The sequence below is a fragment of the Trypanosoma brucei genome, chromosome 5 (genome assembly GCF_000210295.1).
Source record: "Trypanosoma brucei gambiense DAL972 chromosome 5, complete sequence".
Classification (NCBI taxonomy): domain Eukaryota; phylum Euglenozoa; class Kinetoplastea; order Trypanosomatida; family Trypanosomatidae; genus Trypanosoma; species Trypanosoma brucei.
In genome coordinates, this window is record NC_026738.1 from 1,230,604 (window position 1) to 1,245,320 (window position 14,717).

General features: G+C 44.4%; 10 protein-coding genes across 10 annotated transcripts; all 10 read right to left on the reverse strand.

The window, feature by feature from the left end:
• Nucleotides 1-239: 239 nt before the first annotated feature.
• On the reverse strand, nt 240-2,684 carry TbgDal_V5820 (GTP-binding protein, putative; the record flags this gene model as incomplete). The annotated part of the gene is made up of 1 exon (XM_011775427.1): nt 240-2,684. The coding sequence occupies one exon, from the start codon at nt 2,682-2,684 to the stop codon at nt 240-242; it is 2,445 nt and encodes an 814-aa protein (XP_011773729.1).
• Nucleotides 2,685-2,711: 27 nt separating this feature from the next.
• Nucleotides 2,712-3,068, reverse strand: TbgDal_V5830 (hypothetical protein, unlikely; the record flags this gene model as incomplete). The annotated part of the gene is made up of 1 exon (XM_011775428.1): nt 2,712-3,068. The coding sequence occupies one exon, from the start codon at nt 3,066-3,068 to the stop codon at nt 2,712-2,714; it is 357 nt and encodes a 118-aa protein (XP_011773730.1).
• Nucleotides 3,069-3,382: 314 nt separating this feature from the next.
• On the reverse strand, nt 3,383-4,231 carry TbgDal_V5840 (hypothetical protein, conserved; the record flags this gene model as incomplete). The annotated part of the gene is made up of 1 exon (XM_011775429.1): nt 3,383-4,231. The coding sequence occupies one exon, from the start codon at nt 4,229-4,231 to the stop codon at nt 3,383-3,385; it is 849 nt and encodes a 282-aa protein (XP_011773731.1).
• A 615-nt stretch (nt 4,232-4,846) lies between these two features.
• TbgDal_V5850 (dihydrolipoamide branched chain transacylase,putative) lies at nt 4,847-6,166 on the reverse strand (the record flags this gene model as incomplete). The annotated part of the gene is made up of 1 exon (XM_011775430.1): nt 4,847-6,166. One exon carries the CDS (start codon nt 6,164-6,166, stop codon nt 4,847-4,849), a length of 1,320 nt encoding a protein of 439 aa, XP_011773732.1.
• A 23-nt stretch (nt 6,167-6,189) lies between these two features.
• On the reverse strand, nt 6,190-6,534 carry TbgDal_V5860 (hypothetical protein, unlikely; the record flags this gene model as incomplete). The annotated part of the gene is made up of 1 exon (XM_011775431.1): nt 6,190-6,534. One exon carries the CDS (start codon nt 6,532-6,534, stop codon nt 6,190-6,192), a length of 345 nt encoding a protein of 114 aa, XP_011773733.1.
• A 259-nt stretch (nt 6,535-6,793) lies between these two features.
• On the reverse strand, nt 6,794-8,644 carry TbgDal_V5870 (hypothetical protein, conserved; the record flags this gene model as incomplete). The annotated part of the gene is made up of 1 exon (XM_011775432.1): nt 6,794-8,644. The coding sequence occupies one exon, from the start codon at nt 8,642-8,644 to the stop codon at nt 6,794-6,796; it is 1,851 nt and encodes a 616-aa protein (XP_011773734.1).
• Nucleotides 8,645-9,881: 1,237 nt separating this feature from the next.
• TbgDal_V5880 (NUDIX hydrolase, conserved, putative) lies at nt 9,882-10,394 on the reverse strand (the record flags this gene model as incomplete). The annotated part of the gene is made up of 1 exon (XM_011775433.1): nt 9,882-10,394. The coding sequence occupies one exon, from the start codon at nt 10,392-10,394 to the stop codon at nt 9,882-9,884; it is 513 nt and encodes a 170-aa protein (XP_011773735.1).
• A 403-nt stretch (nt 10,395-10,797) lies between these two features.
• TbgDal_V5890 (hypothetical protein, conserved) lies at nt 10,798-11,766 on the reverse strand (the record flags this gene model as incomplete). The annotated part of the gene is made up of 1 exon (XM_011775434.1): nt 10,798-11,766. The coding sequence occupies one exon, from the start codon at nt 11,764-11,766 to the stop codon at nt 10,798-10,800; it is 969 nt and encodes a 322-aa protein (XP_011773736.1).
• A 298-nt stretch (nt 11,767-12,064) lies between these two features.
• On the reverse strand, nt 12,065-12,334 carry TbgDal_V5900 (hypothetical protein, conserved; the record flags this gene model as incomplete). Its single annotated transcript, XM_011775435.1, has 1 exon — nt 12,065-12,334. One exon carries the CDS (start codon nt 12,332-12,334, stop codon nt 12,065-12,067), a length of 270 nt encoding a protein of 89 aa, XP_011773737.1.
• A 1,291-nt stretch (nt 12,335-13,625) lies between these two features.
• Nucleotides 13,626-14,048, reverse strand: TbgDal_V5910 (hypothetical protein, unlikely; the record flags this gene model as incomplete). The annotated part of the gene is made up of 1 exon (XM_011775436.1): nt 13,626-14,048. One exon carries the CDS (start codon nt 14,046-14,048, stop codon nt 13,626-13,628), a length of 423 nt encoding a protein of 140 aa, XP_011773738.1.
• Between the last annotated feature and the right edge of the window lie 669 nt (nt 14,049-14,717).

The following is a 14,717-nucleotide window of genomic DNA, read 5'->3' on the forward strand; positions in this document are numbered from 1 at the left end:
AAGTGAGGGGTGCCCACTTGATGGACGGACCTACGTAAGAAATGACTTTACAAAAATGTAGACAAAAGTAGGAGTATAAAGGGGAGTGTACACCTTTTTTTTTTTTTCAAAATACTGATTTTTCTCACTGAGCATTAGGTAGAGAAGCACATGCATTCCCGCACACCAATACCGGAACAAGCCAATAACTATAAAATTAATCGCATAAAATTTAAAAAACTTTCACACTTTATCGCTACTTAGTAACCTTGAACAACCTGCCTGCGGGTGGTGGGGTTAACAGGACCAACACCGGACCGCTTCAACTCACGACGCATTTGTCGCTTAGACATTTTCTTCGTATTCTCCACGGCTTGCACCGCGCGAGGCGAACTCCCTCCTTTGCCACAAGGCGACGCACCTCCGATCTCAACGATCCCGTCGTCATCATCAATGATGAGTTCTACTTCACCCTCAGCATTGATGAAAACATCATCCGCAGGATCAAGCTGATGATTGGTGCGTCGCCGCCTCCGAGCTGCATTTTTCATCCCCATTAGAATACGTTTCACGTTGGCTTCAGCGTTGAGGGCTTCCTGTCGTGTAAGGGTCCCACATGCCCCTTTTTGTCGGACGTAGAACTTCGGCACCGCCATATCCGCTACGCCATTATCACCTTCCAGGTCGCGACTTCCAACACTGTCAGCATCGCTAAGAGCACGGTCGGCCGCCGCACGGTCAAGTGCCTCCCATGCTTCCGCGTCATAATCATCCAGATCACTTGCGCAGCTGCTTGCGTCTTCCCACTCGTCTCCATCACCTTCTGACGCGCCATCCAAATCCGCCTCCGTAACTGAGTGGTTAGAGTCCCTTTTGCTTTTGTCAACTATAACACCTTCTTTTCCTTTGTATTGGGACACATAAGCGGCTATGTCACTCACGTGAGGGTGGTAGCTGGGTGGTGGCTCCACGTAAAGAAGAACACCGTCCACATATAACTTCAGTATATCACGTCCCGCACGGGACCTGTTTGGCCGATCGTGCGCCCCCAAATAACCGCGACGGCGGGCCACGGCATTCAGGAGCCGTTCCATCAACGAGTGGCTCTCATCCCTGTCATCACCCGCTCTCAATGACACGTTAAACTGCTGCTCAAGTACCTGTCGTGGAATCCGCTGGCACAAAATGGCAATGGCCGCTTCCACATCGGTTGCAGTATCTATGGGAAGTATCCCATCGCATACCATCTGAGCCCGGGTAGAGGCAAATGAGGGAAACACAAGGCCAGGACAGTCACAGAGCGCAACGCGCCGCTCATTGGGAATAACAAGCGTCTGGAAGTGCTTCGTTTTGCCTGGTGTGGCACTCACAACAACCTTTTTGCAACCTAATATGGCATTAATTGTGGACGATTTCCCAACATTGGGGTAACCAACAAGACCAACCATCAATGGCGTCTCTGTATCGGTGATGCTACATGACTTGCGCCACATGGCGAGGCGGTCCAGAAGCTGCTCCGGATCCAACACTGCCCATGGATCAAGTGAGGAGAGTTTTGACACACGGTCATCCCTCGCCTTCTCATCTGCTGTTAGTGGCTGAGGTGGGCGGTTCAGATTATGGGGTTGCTGTTTCCGAAGGATTAACTGCTCCTTACAGACCTTCCGCTGATGAATAAGTTGATATGGATTTGCTACTACCACTGGGGCACGAAGGGACTTCTTGTTATGACGCCTTTTCTCCTTTTTGTTTCGCATAAGCTTGGAGAAGTCCTTTTCATTGTCAACGCTGAATAAATCTTCATCCTCATCATTTCCAAGCGTGGTCACTTCTCGCTCCGCCCCAATGCCAGCGCTGCCGGTCATGTGGTCACTCGCTACACCCTCCGAACCATCATGTTCACTTTCCCCATCAACACCAGCACAATGTACTGACTCCTTTTTCTTACTATCAGATGGTGTGGCGGAGAAAAAAATGAACGCCTCCCCACGCTCTGTGAAATAGTCCGCCCACACACGACGTTGTTCCTCGGTTAGAAGGTCAGACTTGTTGAGAAGGAATACAACCTCCTTAGGTTTACCTGCCTTACCCATAGTTTCTCTAACACTTAATTCAAAGTCAGCGCAACGAAACACTAGGGGATTCCTTGCATCAAGAATCATTAGAACGATATCCGCCCGCTCCGTTACGCGCCACAACTGCCGCCAGACCTCCAAGTTCTTTTCGTATGGTGTCATAACAACTTTGTGCTTTTCCTCCAACTGTGCAAGCCGCCGCCGCCACTCAAAAAAAGCGGAGGCCTCCAGGGATTGCACCTCCTGTGCGGTCATGTCATAACTCCACTGCGGCCTGCGGGGAATAGTCAGTAGTTCGCTTATTTTCAACCAATCCACTCTGTCATCACTCAGAGGCAACACTTTGTCATTTGTCACAACATGTGGTGTTCCGTCAACGACAAGATGAAGATCCCGCGCGGCTTCGTAGCCCTTTTCTTGTGCGTCAGCAATCAACAGGAACTCCTCAAGGTTATTTGTCTCCCATATGGACTTCAGGGGGGCACCCTTGCGTCGCTGGTGTTCTTGTTCTTCCATCTCACGAACCATAGCGGCGTTACGCTCAGCCTCCATCATTTGCCGGTATTTCGTGCGGCTGCTGCGCTGCGCCGCCTGCTTGGAGCGCTGAATGCTCCTCCCCAACGATTGCATCTTCTCTGTTTTCCTTAAATGCAACTGCTAAACCCGAGGTCCTTCTCGTTCGCTTTCTCTTTTTTCTTTCCCCTTTACTCCACTTTGTTTATTTGTTTTTTTACTGTGGCTTTCTGCCACTAATATCCTACGCCTCCCCACACTTTTCTTCCTCGAGGAGTCCTGTTCTTGAAAAAAAAAGACTGGTGCCAAGGCGTTTCCAAGAAGATAATACGAAAAGCAACAGGGCAGATCAACCAGGTAAAGGAGATAAACAGAAAAAAAAAGGTTTAAGAGTTTTCCCCAACGGTATGGCAAGGCCCCAGATATAAATGACGTGCAAGCACCCAAGGGAAAATTAAGGGACACAGAATGTGGCAAAGAAAACAGGGAACGAATCGGCATGAAGGTTACACAAAACAGCGCAACGCGGGTGATAACGAAACAACAGTTGCCCCAAACTTTTCTTCATTTTATTATTTCCACTCCCTTTCACACCATAACAAGACGTACACTTAGCCTACAACTGCTTCTCATATCATGTCCACCGACTTCCACCATTCAGCCACGGTAATAAATGAAAGTAGTAATAAATGCACAAAAACAACCCTCGCCACAACAGTCAAGGCAGTTATTGGTTAGTGTTGCCACTGTGTGAGAACACAAATGTATATCCCCTCGCGTTTACACGAGTTCCTCTGACTCAAGTAAACTGGCGGTTACGTGTCCTCAGAGTGTTGTTGTTGTTGTTGTTGTGGTGGTGGTGGTGGTGGTACTGCTCCATAAGGAGGTGCTGGTGTATTCGGATCCAATACTCCAGTCACAGGCGTTCCCACATGCGGAAGCACGCCGGGGTCTCCTCCAAAGTTGGGTAAAACATACGGCGGCTGCCGGTGGTGGTGATGATGATGATGATGGTGATGATGATGGTGATGATGATGATGATGATGATGCATCGCAGGGGGTGCGCACATTCCGCCGTAAACATGAGAATAATTGCATTGATCTCCCTTCCCACAGCGACCCTCCAAGAAACGCTGACAGACGCCCCTTGAATTGTGAAAACCATCTCTCTGGCCACCATAGTAAGTGTGGGAAGAGCCTTGTGGGTGTGTTGGTGGCATGTAATACGGAGTTGGCTCTCCACCCATCGCTTCGTCAGCACCGCCTTTCATCGCTGATGTGTTCAACTTTCTCAGAAATGCGTTGGCCTTGGCCAGCAGAGAACTTTCGCCCTCAGCTTGCATAGAGCAGTACAACCTCCAACTGCTCTCGTTGAAACCGTAGTTAAAATAATCCCTAAGGTTTGCCGTGGGTTCATCCCATGGGCGCTTCTGCATTTGTGCTATGTCATAACCGAAAACAGCGGTATTTATTTGCGGTCCTTCAGCGTGTCGTACGCACAGGGGGATGAGTCCAACAACATCATCCTTCACATTCTCGGGTTCAAATCCCTGCGGCTGACGCTCCATCTCCTGTCCATCAGTCGCCTGAATCGTTACAAATGTGGGGTTTTCCACACCGTCTGCGTGCGTGATGACAAAAGGTCCTTCACCGCCCTCTTCCATCACCTTTCTTTGTCACTGAGCCGAAAGGTAACCTCTTTCCTTTTGTACGCCCTTCACAATGTACATAATTTTAACAATAAATGCACGAATGCGTGTATACATGTGACCAAAACAAAGGAGCAGCACAGTGATGGCAATTGTTTAAAGTAGGTAAATTAAATGACGGAATGAAAGTGAACACCGTAACAGGCAAAGCGACATAGTAGTGACTGTTGTACTGAGAGAAAAAGGGCAGGTGCCGATATTCCGACATTCGTGCCACTCCATACAGGAGGCGTACGAATATCTTCACATAAACATACGACGCACAACGAGGACCGTGCATAACGTGTTTTGCAGCTAAATAGAGAGAGAATAAAAATAAAACAAAAACTCTCAAACAATGCAGTGAAACGTTAAGTCAAAACCCGAAAAAAAAAAAAAGAGAAACAAAAAGAAAACGGTGTAAAGATGATACAGAAACGATCACCAGTCCCACGTAAAGATTTTGCCACAATGCGACAATGTGAAACAAAAAAATAATAATAGTAATAATAAGTCTTTGGGTCTGAGATACAAAACACTTCCCTCCACTCCCCCTCCTCAGTAGTACCGTGTGCTTCCGATATGTTGGGTTCACGCCACCTCACCCGCAATCAACAAACCGGGAGACTCGAGGCAACGCTTAAATGCATTACTGAATCGCACGAGTGTCGCCCCGTCAATAACACGGTGGTCAGCTGTCCATGACATTGCGAGGATATTTGCCCTTACAACATTTCCACTCGCGTCAAAGCGGGGTAACTGTTGTATTCGTCCAATGGCACCAATTGCAACTTGAGGTGGATTAAGCATCGGCGTGGCATATATTGCCCCAATGGGGCCGATGTTGCTCAACGTAAAAGTGCCGTCCTTCATGCGGTTGGGAGGTATTTGACTCTTACGGCCCAATGTCACTAACTCATTCACTTCGTGCACAAGTTCAGCCACACTTTTCTGCTGAACATCTCGCACAACGGGGACAACGAGACCTTTCGGAGTGTCCATCGCAAAACCAATATGATGCGCCTTCTTCACAAAAAGTTTATCGCACTCTGAAGAAACATGTGCATTTAATTCTGGGTACTGCAATAGCGACTGTGAGGCAGCTTTGATGAAAAGAGGCATGAGCGACACCTTGCTCCCATCACGTACACCTTCACTTGATGAATTTAATGCATCGCGTAGAATCTGCTGAAAGTTTAAAAGCTGCGACACCTCTACCTCATCACAAGCCGTAAAACTGGGAACACTTCCCGCCTTCGTCATGCTTGAAACCATGGCCTTCCTAAGACCGGTATCAAGTCTCACCACAACATCGTCATTATAGCAAGACTTTCCAGCATATGAGAGAACATCCTCCCGAAGCACACGTCCATCTTTACCTGTGCCCTTCACATCCGTAATATTCACTCCGCGGTTGCGAGCGAATTCCCTCACCGCCGGTGTGGCCAAAACTTTTGTAAAATCCTTGGAAATTTCTGTAGTACAATCAGCTGCACACGAATCGCCTCCTTCCGCCACAGGCACTCCTCCACTGTTAAATTGGTCACTTACATTGCAATCAACAGTACCACACGAAGGCTTTTGAGTTTCATCCGTATCATTAACCTCAATATCAACAATGGGCTCACCAACGTGTGCCTTTTCTCCAGCTTCGATGTGAACGGTAGTAATCACACCAGCATACCTGGAGGTAATCTCCACTGTTGCCTTGTCACTTTGCACCTCACATATTTTCTCAAATTCCCCAATCCTGTCACCGGGTTTCACGTAGAGAGTCACAACTTCAACCTCTTTGATGCCTTCACCAATATCAGCCAATTTGTATGGAATCGTGCGCCCGCATCGTGAGCGAGTGATTTGAATGAAGCGCGCACCCTGAACCTGACGGCACATGTACATAAACGATCTCATCTGAAGTCTTCAAAAACTTGCTATCAAAACAGTGCAGCCATACGGAAAATAACACATCCGCACACCAGCGTTAATATTATGAAAAAAGGTAGAAAAAAAAAAGGAAAAGAGAAACATACAAAAAAAAAAAAGTGACACATAATGATAGATTCATATGAGTCAGGATATAACAACAAAACACAAACTGAACACAGAGTCATCGACCTACTTTTAGAGTGACAGCGGTCCATGATGGCGCACATCCTCATCAAAAAAAAAAAAGAAGGAGAAGTGAAGAGAAAATAGAAAAGAAAAAAAAGAAAGAAACATTTCGAATAAACAAAACGACTGCACCGATGATCGACTCCTCCCCCTATCATTAGTGACATCTACGTTTGGATATATCGTCTACACAATATGTAATTGCATGTAATATGGTGACCTAATTCTATGCGAGAAAAATACTAAGAAATAACATGTGCATGGAAGGTATTTGTACGGCCTGGATAATGGTAGGAAAATACCTTATCCAATATGCACACACACACACACACAGAGAGAGGGAGAACAAATTATCCGTCGTCAACTAACAGAAACTTTCGACGCCTCCCAACTCCACCTCCTTGTGTATTTTTTTCTGTTTTTTTTCTATAACTCTGAGTGCAGTCGCAACTTCACTCTTAAAAGTGCTGCCTTCAGCTGCTCTGCAGTCATGGTCGGGTGAGTTCGTGTGTAGGCGGAAGACGCGGAACTGAAACCGGCGTCACGACTCTTGAAACTCACATCACTGGTGCCTTCGCTAGACATATTTTTGTAGTCCTCGCTGGGGAAATCACCGCCGCCTCCCTCGCGTCGTGGTGGAGTGCTGATAGAACTCATGGAACTAACAGTTACATTAGTTTGAGATGGAGGGCCTTGAGGATTGTTTGATGGGGGCACTTCACCCATCGCTCGTTCCAACCTCGCTTGCAGTAACTTGAGGTTAGTGAGAAATTGCTCACGCCGCTCACTCCTCTCCTCTATTTTGTTTGTGCTATCGGTGGAACCCGTGTGAGTGCTGCTGTTGTCATCATCACATGCGCTGTGATCACAAATGGATGTTGGATGGGGTGGAACTTCTTCTGACGCCTTTAACGGATGAAGTAACGGTGGTTCCCCTCCGCTTGTTGGAGTCACGGCATGCGACTCAACTTCCACATCATCAGTAGCTGCAGTTGCCCTTAAAACATGGTCCCCGCTATCTCTCTTTGTTGCATGAAAACCGGGGGAAAGTTCACCACTTTGCTCAGGATCCTCATCAGCAAATACGCACAGAGATGTTGTCGGCAACTGCGCAACAATATCCGCATCCGTGGGAAGGAGAGAGGATATCGTTGAAAGCTGCAGCAACCGCTCGAATGTATTGAAGGAGACTGAGTCTTCAAGTTGTCTCGGCTTAGCCTCAGTGCCTAGCGTATCACGAAGGAATATTGCCTCAAATTCCGCTTCCCCTTTTGATTTAAGTGCAACCGATCGCCGAGTGTCTTGCATCCGAGTACACACCTCTTCTGTCCTGGGCCCCTCAGTAGCATGCTGCTTTAAAGCTAACAAGTTTTTCTCTCGACGCCGCATTTCCTCCTCCGCATGTTTGGCCTCCTCCTCCTGTTTTCGCTTCAACGACGCCGCTCGCTCCGCTGCCTCCCGCCGCTTTCGTTCCACCGACTCATGATTCGACTCAATCGCGCGCTGTCGTTCCTCAAGGTAGTGAGCGGCAGCAGCAGTGGCGTCTTCAACAATATCCTCGCGTGCTGGCCACTCAACAGTAGTTGTTGGCTGTTCCATACGCGTTTTCCCCTTACGCAAACGTGTTGGCATGGTTTGAGGGTATGCTCCCGCAAGAGGTGACGGGCGAGCAACATCATCACCAGTGAAACCAGGCACGGAGCGTTTCTCCCGCTTTGAAACGATAACTTTTGCACGAGCCTCTTCAGCTGCACGCACAGCTTTTTTGCGCTCTATAATGCGTCGCTGTGGTTCCTGTTGGAGGGCCCGGGTAACAGATGCCTTTTCCAGTGCTAATTTGTGTCTTTCCCTCTCCAGTGCATATTCAGCTCCCCATGCACTAAGTTCATTAATTGCCTGTTCGTGCTGGTGTGCCTCCAAGTTAGCAGCCCCTTTCATGCCTTCACCCTGCCGCGCATGTGCTTCATAAAGCATACGATCAATAAGATCAGACTCACGTTGCCGCTCTAACAGCCATTGCGTGCGCAGATCCTTCATAATGCAACGGGCCTGTTCACGCTTCTGAGCGGCGTACGTCCGGGCCCGCTGCACGCCAATTTGGTTGGCAATACGACGCGCCTCTTCTAAGCGCGCACGTCGCGCCTCTGCTTCTTCTTTACTGCGTAAATAGCGCAGCGTCACCATTTTTTTCTTTTTTTTCTTTTGGTCCCTATAACTAAAGGTGGGAACGCAACACACCAAAGGAATTAGTAAGAACCCGTGACATGGGCAAAACATACATTTAAGAACATGTGAATACGCATAACAAGGCGGGAACGAACAACGACATGATTAGGAGAATGAAAAAAGAAGGAAAAAAACACCGAAACCGCACACCAGAAACTTAAACAACGAGAGCCATAAGAATCATATCAAAAAGAACCCTATGAACAAACGCTGTGCCTCTGGAAGGGAAAGACACGTCGACGGATCCAACCGCAAACATTCAAAACATCAGCAACACAAAACCAGAGGAAGAAAAAAATTGAAGTGCAACAAAAATAAACACTTGAGGAATCAAACAATCATAAAAACAAACAAATTGCAAAGACACCCCTAAATTGTCTTATGCAATGGAGGCCGCCAGTGCAAGTAGAGACAAATGCACTAAAAAGTCATCTTTACTGAGTCATGATTGAAACAAGAAAAAGAGAAAAAAAAAAAAGAAAGTAATAAGAAAAAAAACAGATTAGTTCGTGCGTCCAAACACCGAAGCAGCCTCAAATGGGCAACGCACGATGAGTCAGCACTTGTGCCCCTCTTATTGGAGTGTGCGCCATGCATCTTTAAGGTAAACCTCACACAAAAATTTTCATGATCCCAAAGTTTCCCCCACACATCGAACACCCTCACGCAAACTTTCTCTTTCCTTCCTTTCCAACATGCGACAATTTATCAACAACAATCCAATCATGTTACGGTTCCCAGTCGACAAAAATGCAGAAAATACAAATTTTCCTCTCCATATATCGCAACGCTTCGCATTCATTTCCCAACTTACGACAAGAATAAATAATTTCACACACACTCATTCCGTAAATGAGCACTAACCGGATCCAATACTTCTCCCCCCCCCCTTCTTAATAAAGTCACTCCACTGCACGAGCCCGTATTACACGACCGCATCTATGGGACGGGCATCGTCACCAACATTCACTTACAAAAACAACACACACAAAAAAAAACTTTAAAAAAAAAGAGTCGTGCCTCAATAATCTTCCAACACCTCTTCCCCCCTTCAGTCACTGCCGTACGAAATGTATTATAGAACACCTGAAAGAACAGAGCAGAAACCCTCAACATCAACTCTGCATGTATATACATGTATGTATATGAATACGTACATTTGCGTATGTGTATGAGTTTATGCGTATCTCTCTCCTCTCTCCTTCCCCATTCCCTCACCTTCCTTCTCCCTTTCCGTATAAAATTCAAGTAACAGCATGGACAGTTTGAAGAGAGAGAGAGAGAGAAATTATATGGAAGACCTTGTTTTCAAAAATGCCTTAGCCATGGGGATCGCCACCTTCGATACCGCAACAAAAATATGTTGCTTTTCTTTCGGGCAACGTTCGATTATCTCATCAATCGGCAGCCATTCCACATGGGAGAACTCCTGCTTTGCAACACTTCCCTTTGGTGGTACTAAACGGACCCTTTGAATAGTGCTGGAGGGCGTGTAAAATAAAAAAAGTCGTTGCTGTTGGCCCACGTATCCAAAATGACGCAAATTTGCACCTTCATGGAGTATGTAACGAAACTCGTGTGGATCCCCACTTGGCGGCATAATTTCACCAATAAGTCGTAAATCCTCTGAAAAAAGTCCGACCTCCTCATGCACTTCACGATATGCTGCTCGAATAATATCGGCATCCCCTTCCTCAACACCGCCCTGTACAAATTGGAACTTATCCTCATGAATTCGCTGGCAGGCGAGAAAGTTAAGATCTTCGTTGAATATTACCACACATACATTTTTTCGGTACATCAGCACGCCCTTTAAAAAACAATCTGAAGAAGCGCGAATGTGCGCATCAAACGGAGGAAGGGGATACGGAGGGCGAAAAAAAAAAAAATAACCATAATCATAATTATTATACAAGTAAAAGAAATAACAAATAATATTGATAGTAATAATAAATTGCAGACAAATGAATGGAAAAGGATAGAAGTAAAAAATAGAAGGAGGTATAATACGCAAAAAAGTGAATCATTGACAAGAATAGCCGGTGGAAAGACATGGTGCAACTGCACAAGTGACACCGCCCGCAGCCGTAATGCAGCAATTACCTACATGCATACGAGCGTTAAGTGGGAATTTGTTTTGAGGTTTGCGCACGTAAATCATCATGTAAAGAGGTACCATTGCGCCGCATGTGTATTAATGTCACTCACCCCTCCGCTGGAAATGAAAGCGCTCGATAATAACGCCGCTTATATTCAAGTGACTGAATGACTGCATCGGCTTGGGGCGATGTCGGGCCACTTTTTGATGCTGCGAGCGCAGTTAAGCCCTCCAGTCGCCGTTGAGCGCTAAATTCATCGTTAACCCCTTCACTCACCAGCGGCAGCCACCGCCCATACGTCTCTGCAGGATTTTTACGCACCCACGGCACAATGAGCCGACTCTCCATTAATTGTTCCATCATAAACTCAGCAAGAGGAACGGCATCAGTAAATGTTACGAAACCACGCGGGTCCGTAGGCGACTCCCGCTCTTTCAGTATCCGATGAATAACACAAAAGAAATCACGCGTCACAAGCCGTTGATGACTGCTCTGCTCCGACCAAAAGGGTACTGGCATGGGAACAACACATGTGTCCGCTACGGATGGTGGCAAAAGTTGTTGTAACAAAAAAAAGGCATCACTACGAACAAATTGCGTGCGTGGGCCAAACTCCGGCACCAATGACTCGGCAGCTGTTAATAACCTCGATAACATGCGGTCCATAATGAGAAAACTGTACTCATCCCCCATTGAGAGCAACCGCCGGAGATAAGCAGTACTTTGGCAACCAATAATAACAACTTGACGTGGTGCGGCTTGTGCCCATGAATTCACCACATGATGCCGAAAATCGTCTTTAACATGTTCCACAAGCAGCGCTCGCACATTTGATCTGTGAATACCAGTTGTGGGCGGTAAAACCGATAAGTGAAATGAGGGGAAATGTACCGGAGTCTCTGGTATTTGTGCAGTTGAAGCAACAATATCGCCCTCATTAATATCATTTGCAGTTGCGTTACGATGACATGCAGCTTCCGCCAGCTCCTCCTTCTGCTGATCGGGTGATGTGTTGCGCACCACAAATACTAATTTAGGCATTAGTAGCCGCGCCTTGAACGAATATGAAAACATCAGAAGTGGATCTATGCTAAATATAAAGTTGGGGTGTACAAAATAAAACAAAAAATAAGAAAACAATGAAGTAAAGTAGGTAGAGTAACAAAAGGGGGGGGGGAAAAGACATGCGTCAAACAACAGCAAGCGAATATACACATCAACGTGCCGGCAGTTGGAAGGCAGAAAAAAAAAGGGGGGAGAGAGTCGTATCCTTCATGGTTCATACCGCCTGAAACTGTATGGGTTAAACTTATAAACCGGTATGTCTCAAGCAATTGAGGAGAAAAGAAAGAAAGAAAACGGCTTTCATTAATTAACATGGCTTCATCGGGTTGCGTACCGGACGTAATCGAGACCGCGCCCACATTTGCAGTTCCGCATCGGATAAGTTCAGCAGCTGCTGATATTGTCGCCTCCGCATTTCCAAACCTCTTCCGTAGCGGGTTCTGTAATATTTACTCGCCCTTTGCGCTTGAAGTAAATCCTGTTTTGCCTTATCACAACGTGCTGGCAGTTGCTGAAGAAAAACAGTTAATTCATTGTCCCGATCATTCACACGACCCTGCGGAAGAACTTCCCGCATGACTTGACGCGTGGGTTTCACATCCGGCACTGCGATACGCTGATGACAAAATGGTGTCAAAAGAAGAGCGCGTCCAGATGTTAAGGACGATACGAGAGGCGACATAACTAATTAAAATGAATTAGCAAACGAATACGAGGGGGAAAAAATTAATGCAACACGAAAACAAACAAAAAAAAAAACACACACACACACACAAAAAAAAAAAAAAACGTAAATAGTCAGGTGAGGAGATAGCTACAGTAACAACAATAACAAAAAAAACAGTGTAAATAATAATTATTATTACTATTACTTACTATTACTACAAAACGATAAAAGCACTACCAATCCACCTTTTCACTTTAATTTGTTTTTGAGCGGCACAACCTGAATGAGATAAAATATATTTTTTTAAAAATAAAAAAATAAAAAAAGTAAAGGGAGAAAAAGGAAGGAAAGGGGCGAAGAATACAGCGAAGGATGAAGAATGAAACGCAAATAACATATAAGGAATCTGAAGGAGAATATTTGCAATGGAAATATTGAATAAAGGCAACCAGTGCATATGGAGCAACTTTGAATGGCCGCTACCCGAAAAAAGGGGGACATCATCTCTCAAGTTTCATGTAAACAAGAGGGAAGAACAGACGGAGATACACCACAATAACAGAGAAAAGAAACGAAAAAAAAAAGAGCGAGGGAAACAGTAAATAAATAAAAAAGAAAAAGAAAGAGAAAGAGAAAGAGAAAGAAAGATGGAAGAAGATTGAGAAGCAGCAGTCACCACAGGTAATACTGTAAGCTCTCCAACGGGTAAGGAGAGGGGGAAAAAAAAAAAAGAAATGATATGAAATGAAAAAGAAAAAGAAAAAACCACATCAAAAGCAAAAATAATTTTTTTTCCTTTTCTTCGGTCAACATAGAATCGAAAGACTTGTAAACAATAGAGTGGGGAAAAAGGGGGAAAAGGGCTCTTTCCTCAGTGGACACAATAAGGGAGATGAAAAGAAGAAAAGGGGGAAATACAAAAAAAAAAGGAAAAAAGGAAAGGAAAGGAGAAAGCAAAAAAAGAGGGGGAAAGTACGGAGAAAGATGGAAATAAATATTTTTATTTAAAAAAAAAAAGAGCGAAAGCAGGGACGGGAACAAGTTACTGAAATAATAGTGAAAGTGCTGATAAAGCAATAAAGAAAGAAAGTGACAATAAGTGAAGGTTGTAGAGCCCGAAAAGGATGAAAAAGATAAACTTCCTATTTTACGCGGCGTTCGCCAAAGCTAAACACAAACAAAAAAGAGTAGTAAATTTTTTTTACATTTTAAGAAGGGGGGAAAATAAAAAGAAAAAAGAAAAAGAAAAAGAACAACTAAAAGAAAAAGATGAAGGCAGCGTCACCACCCCAAACGAAACATCCGAGGGTTTATTTGATTTAGTGACAGAACTCAAACTTACCTTTCGTTTTCGTATCCTTCTCCCTAAGCCGACAGCGCCGTATAATTTCTTCAATAAATATTTTGCATTTGTTTGCATTGGATTTAATTTTAGTTGGTGCTGTTGTTTTGATGTTGTTGTTGTTGTTGTTTTTTGTCTTTCGCTTTTAAATTCGTTTTGAACCTCCCTCCTTCCTTTTATGTACTTGTTTGCTCCACTCTCTGATGCCTTTTTTTTTTCTTCCTTTTTCGCTGTCTCTACCGATTGCCTCTTTTTTTTTTGTTTATCTTTCATTGCATTCATTCACATGTCTGTCCTTTCTTTCAGCATTAACTTTATTCCTTTCTCGTGTTTTCCTTCTCTTTATTTTTTTTTAAAAAAAGGGGGAAAAAATATTTGTTTCGTCCCCTTTTTATAATAAAAATATTCTCCAGCACAAACCCAACTTTCTTCTGCCTTCTGCCTTCCGTCTTTCCTGATCTGATCTGATCTGAATGTGATTTGTATAATGTTTTGCAGTTTGTTTGTTTTTTTGTTTGTTTGGTTGCTTGTTTTTTTATTCTATTTTATTTTATCTGTTTTATTTATTGTGCTCGATTTGTTTGCTCACACATTCACTCGTCAAAATATACATATCAATGTGAATATATGAATACGTTACGTATGTTTATATATAAATAAATATAAATATAAATATATATATATAAATATATATATATATATATAAATATATATATATATATAAACAGATGTATGCTTGTTTGTGTTTGTGTTACACAACATAATGCGTTAATATGTGCCCCTCCCCCTCTTTCTCTCTCCTTCTCTTTCCCATCCCCACGCCTTTTTTTATTTATTATTTATTTTTTTATTTGGGGGGGGGAGGGCTTCTTTTTATATTTATTTTTTTAACTTTTGCATCTACTTTCCTTATGTTTACCATCTTCCTTCTTTCCCCAACCTCTTCTACTT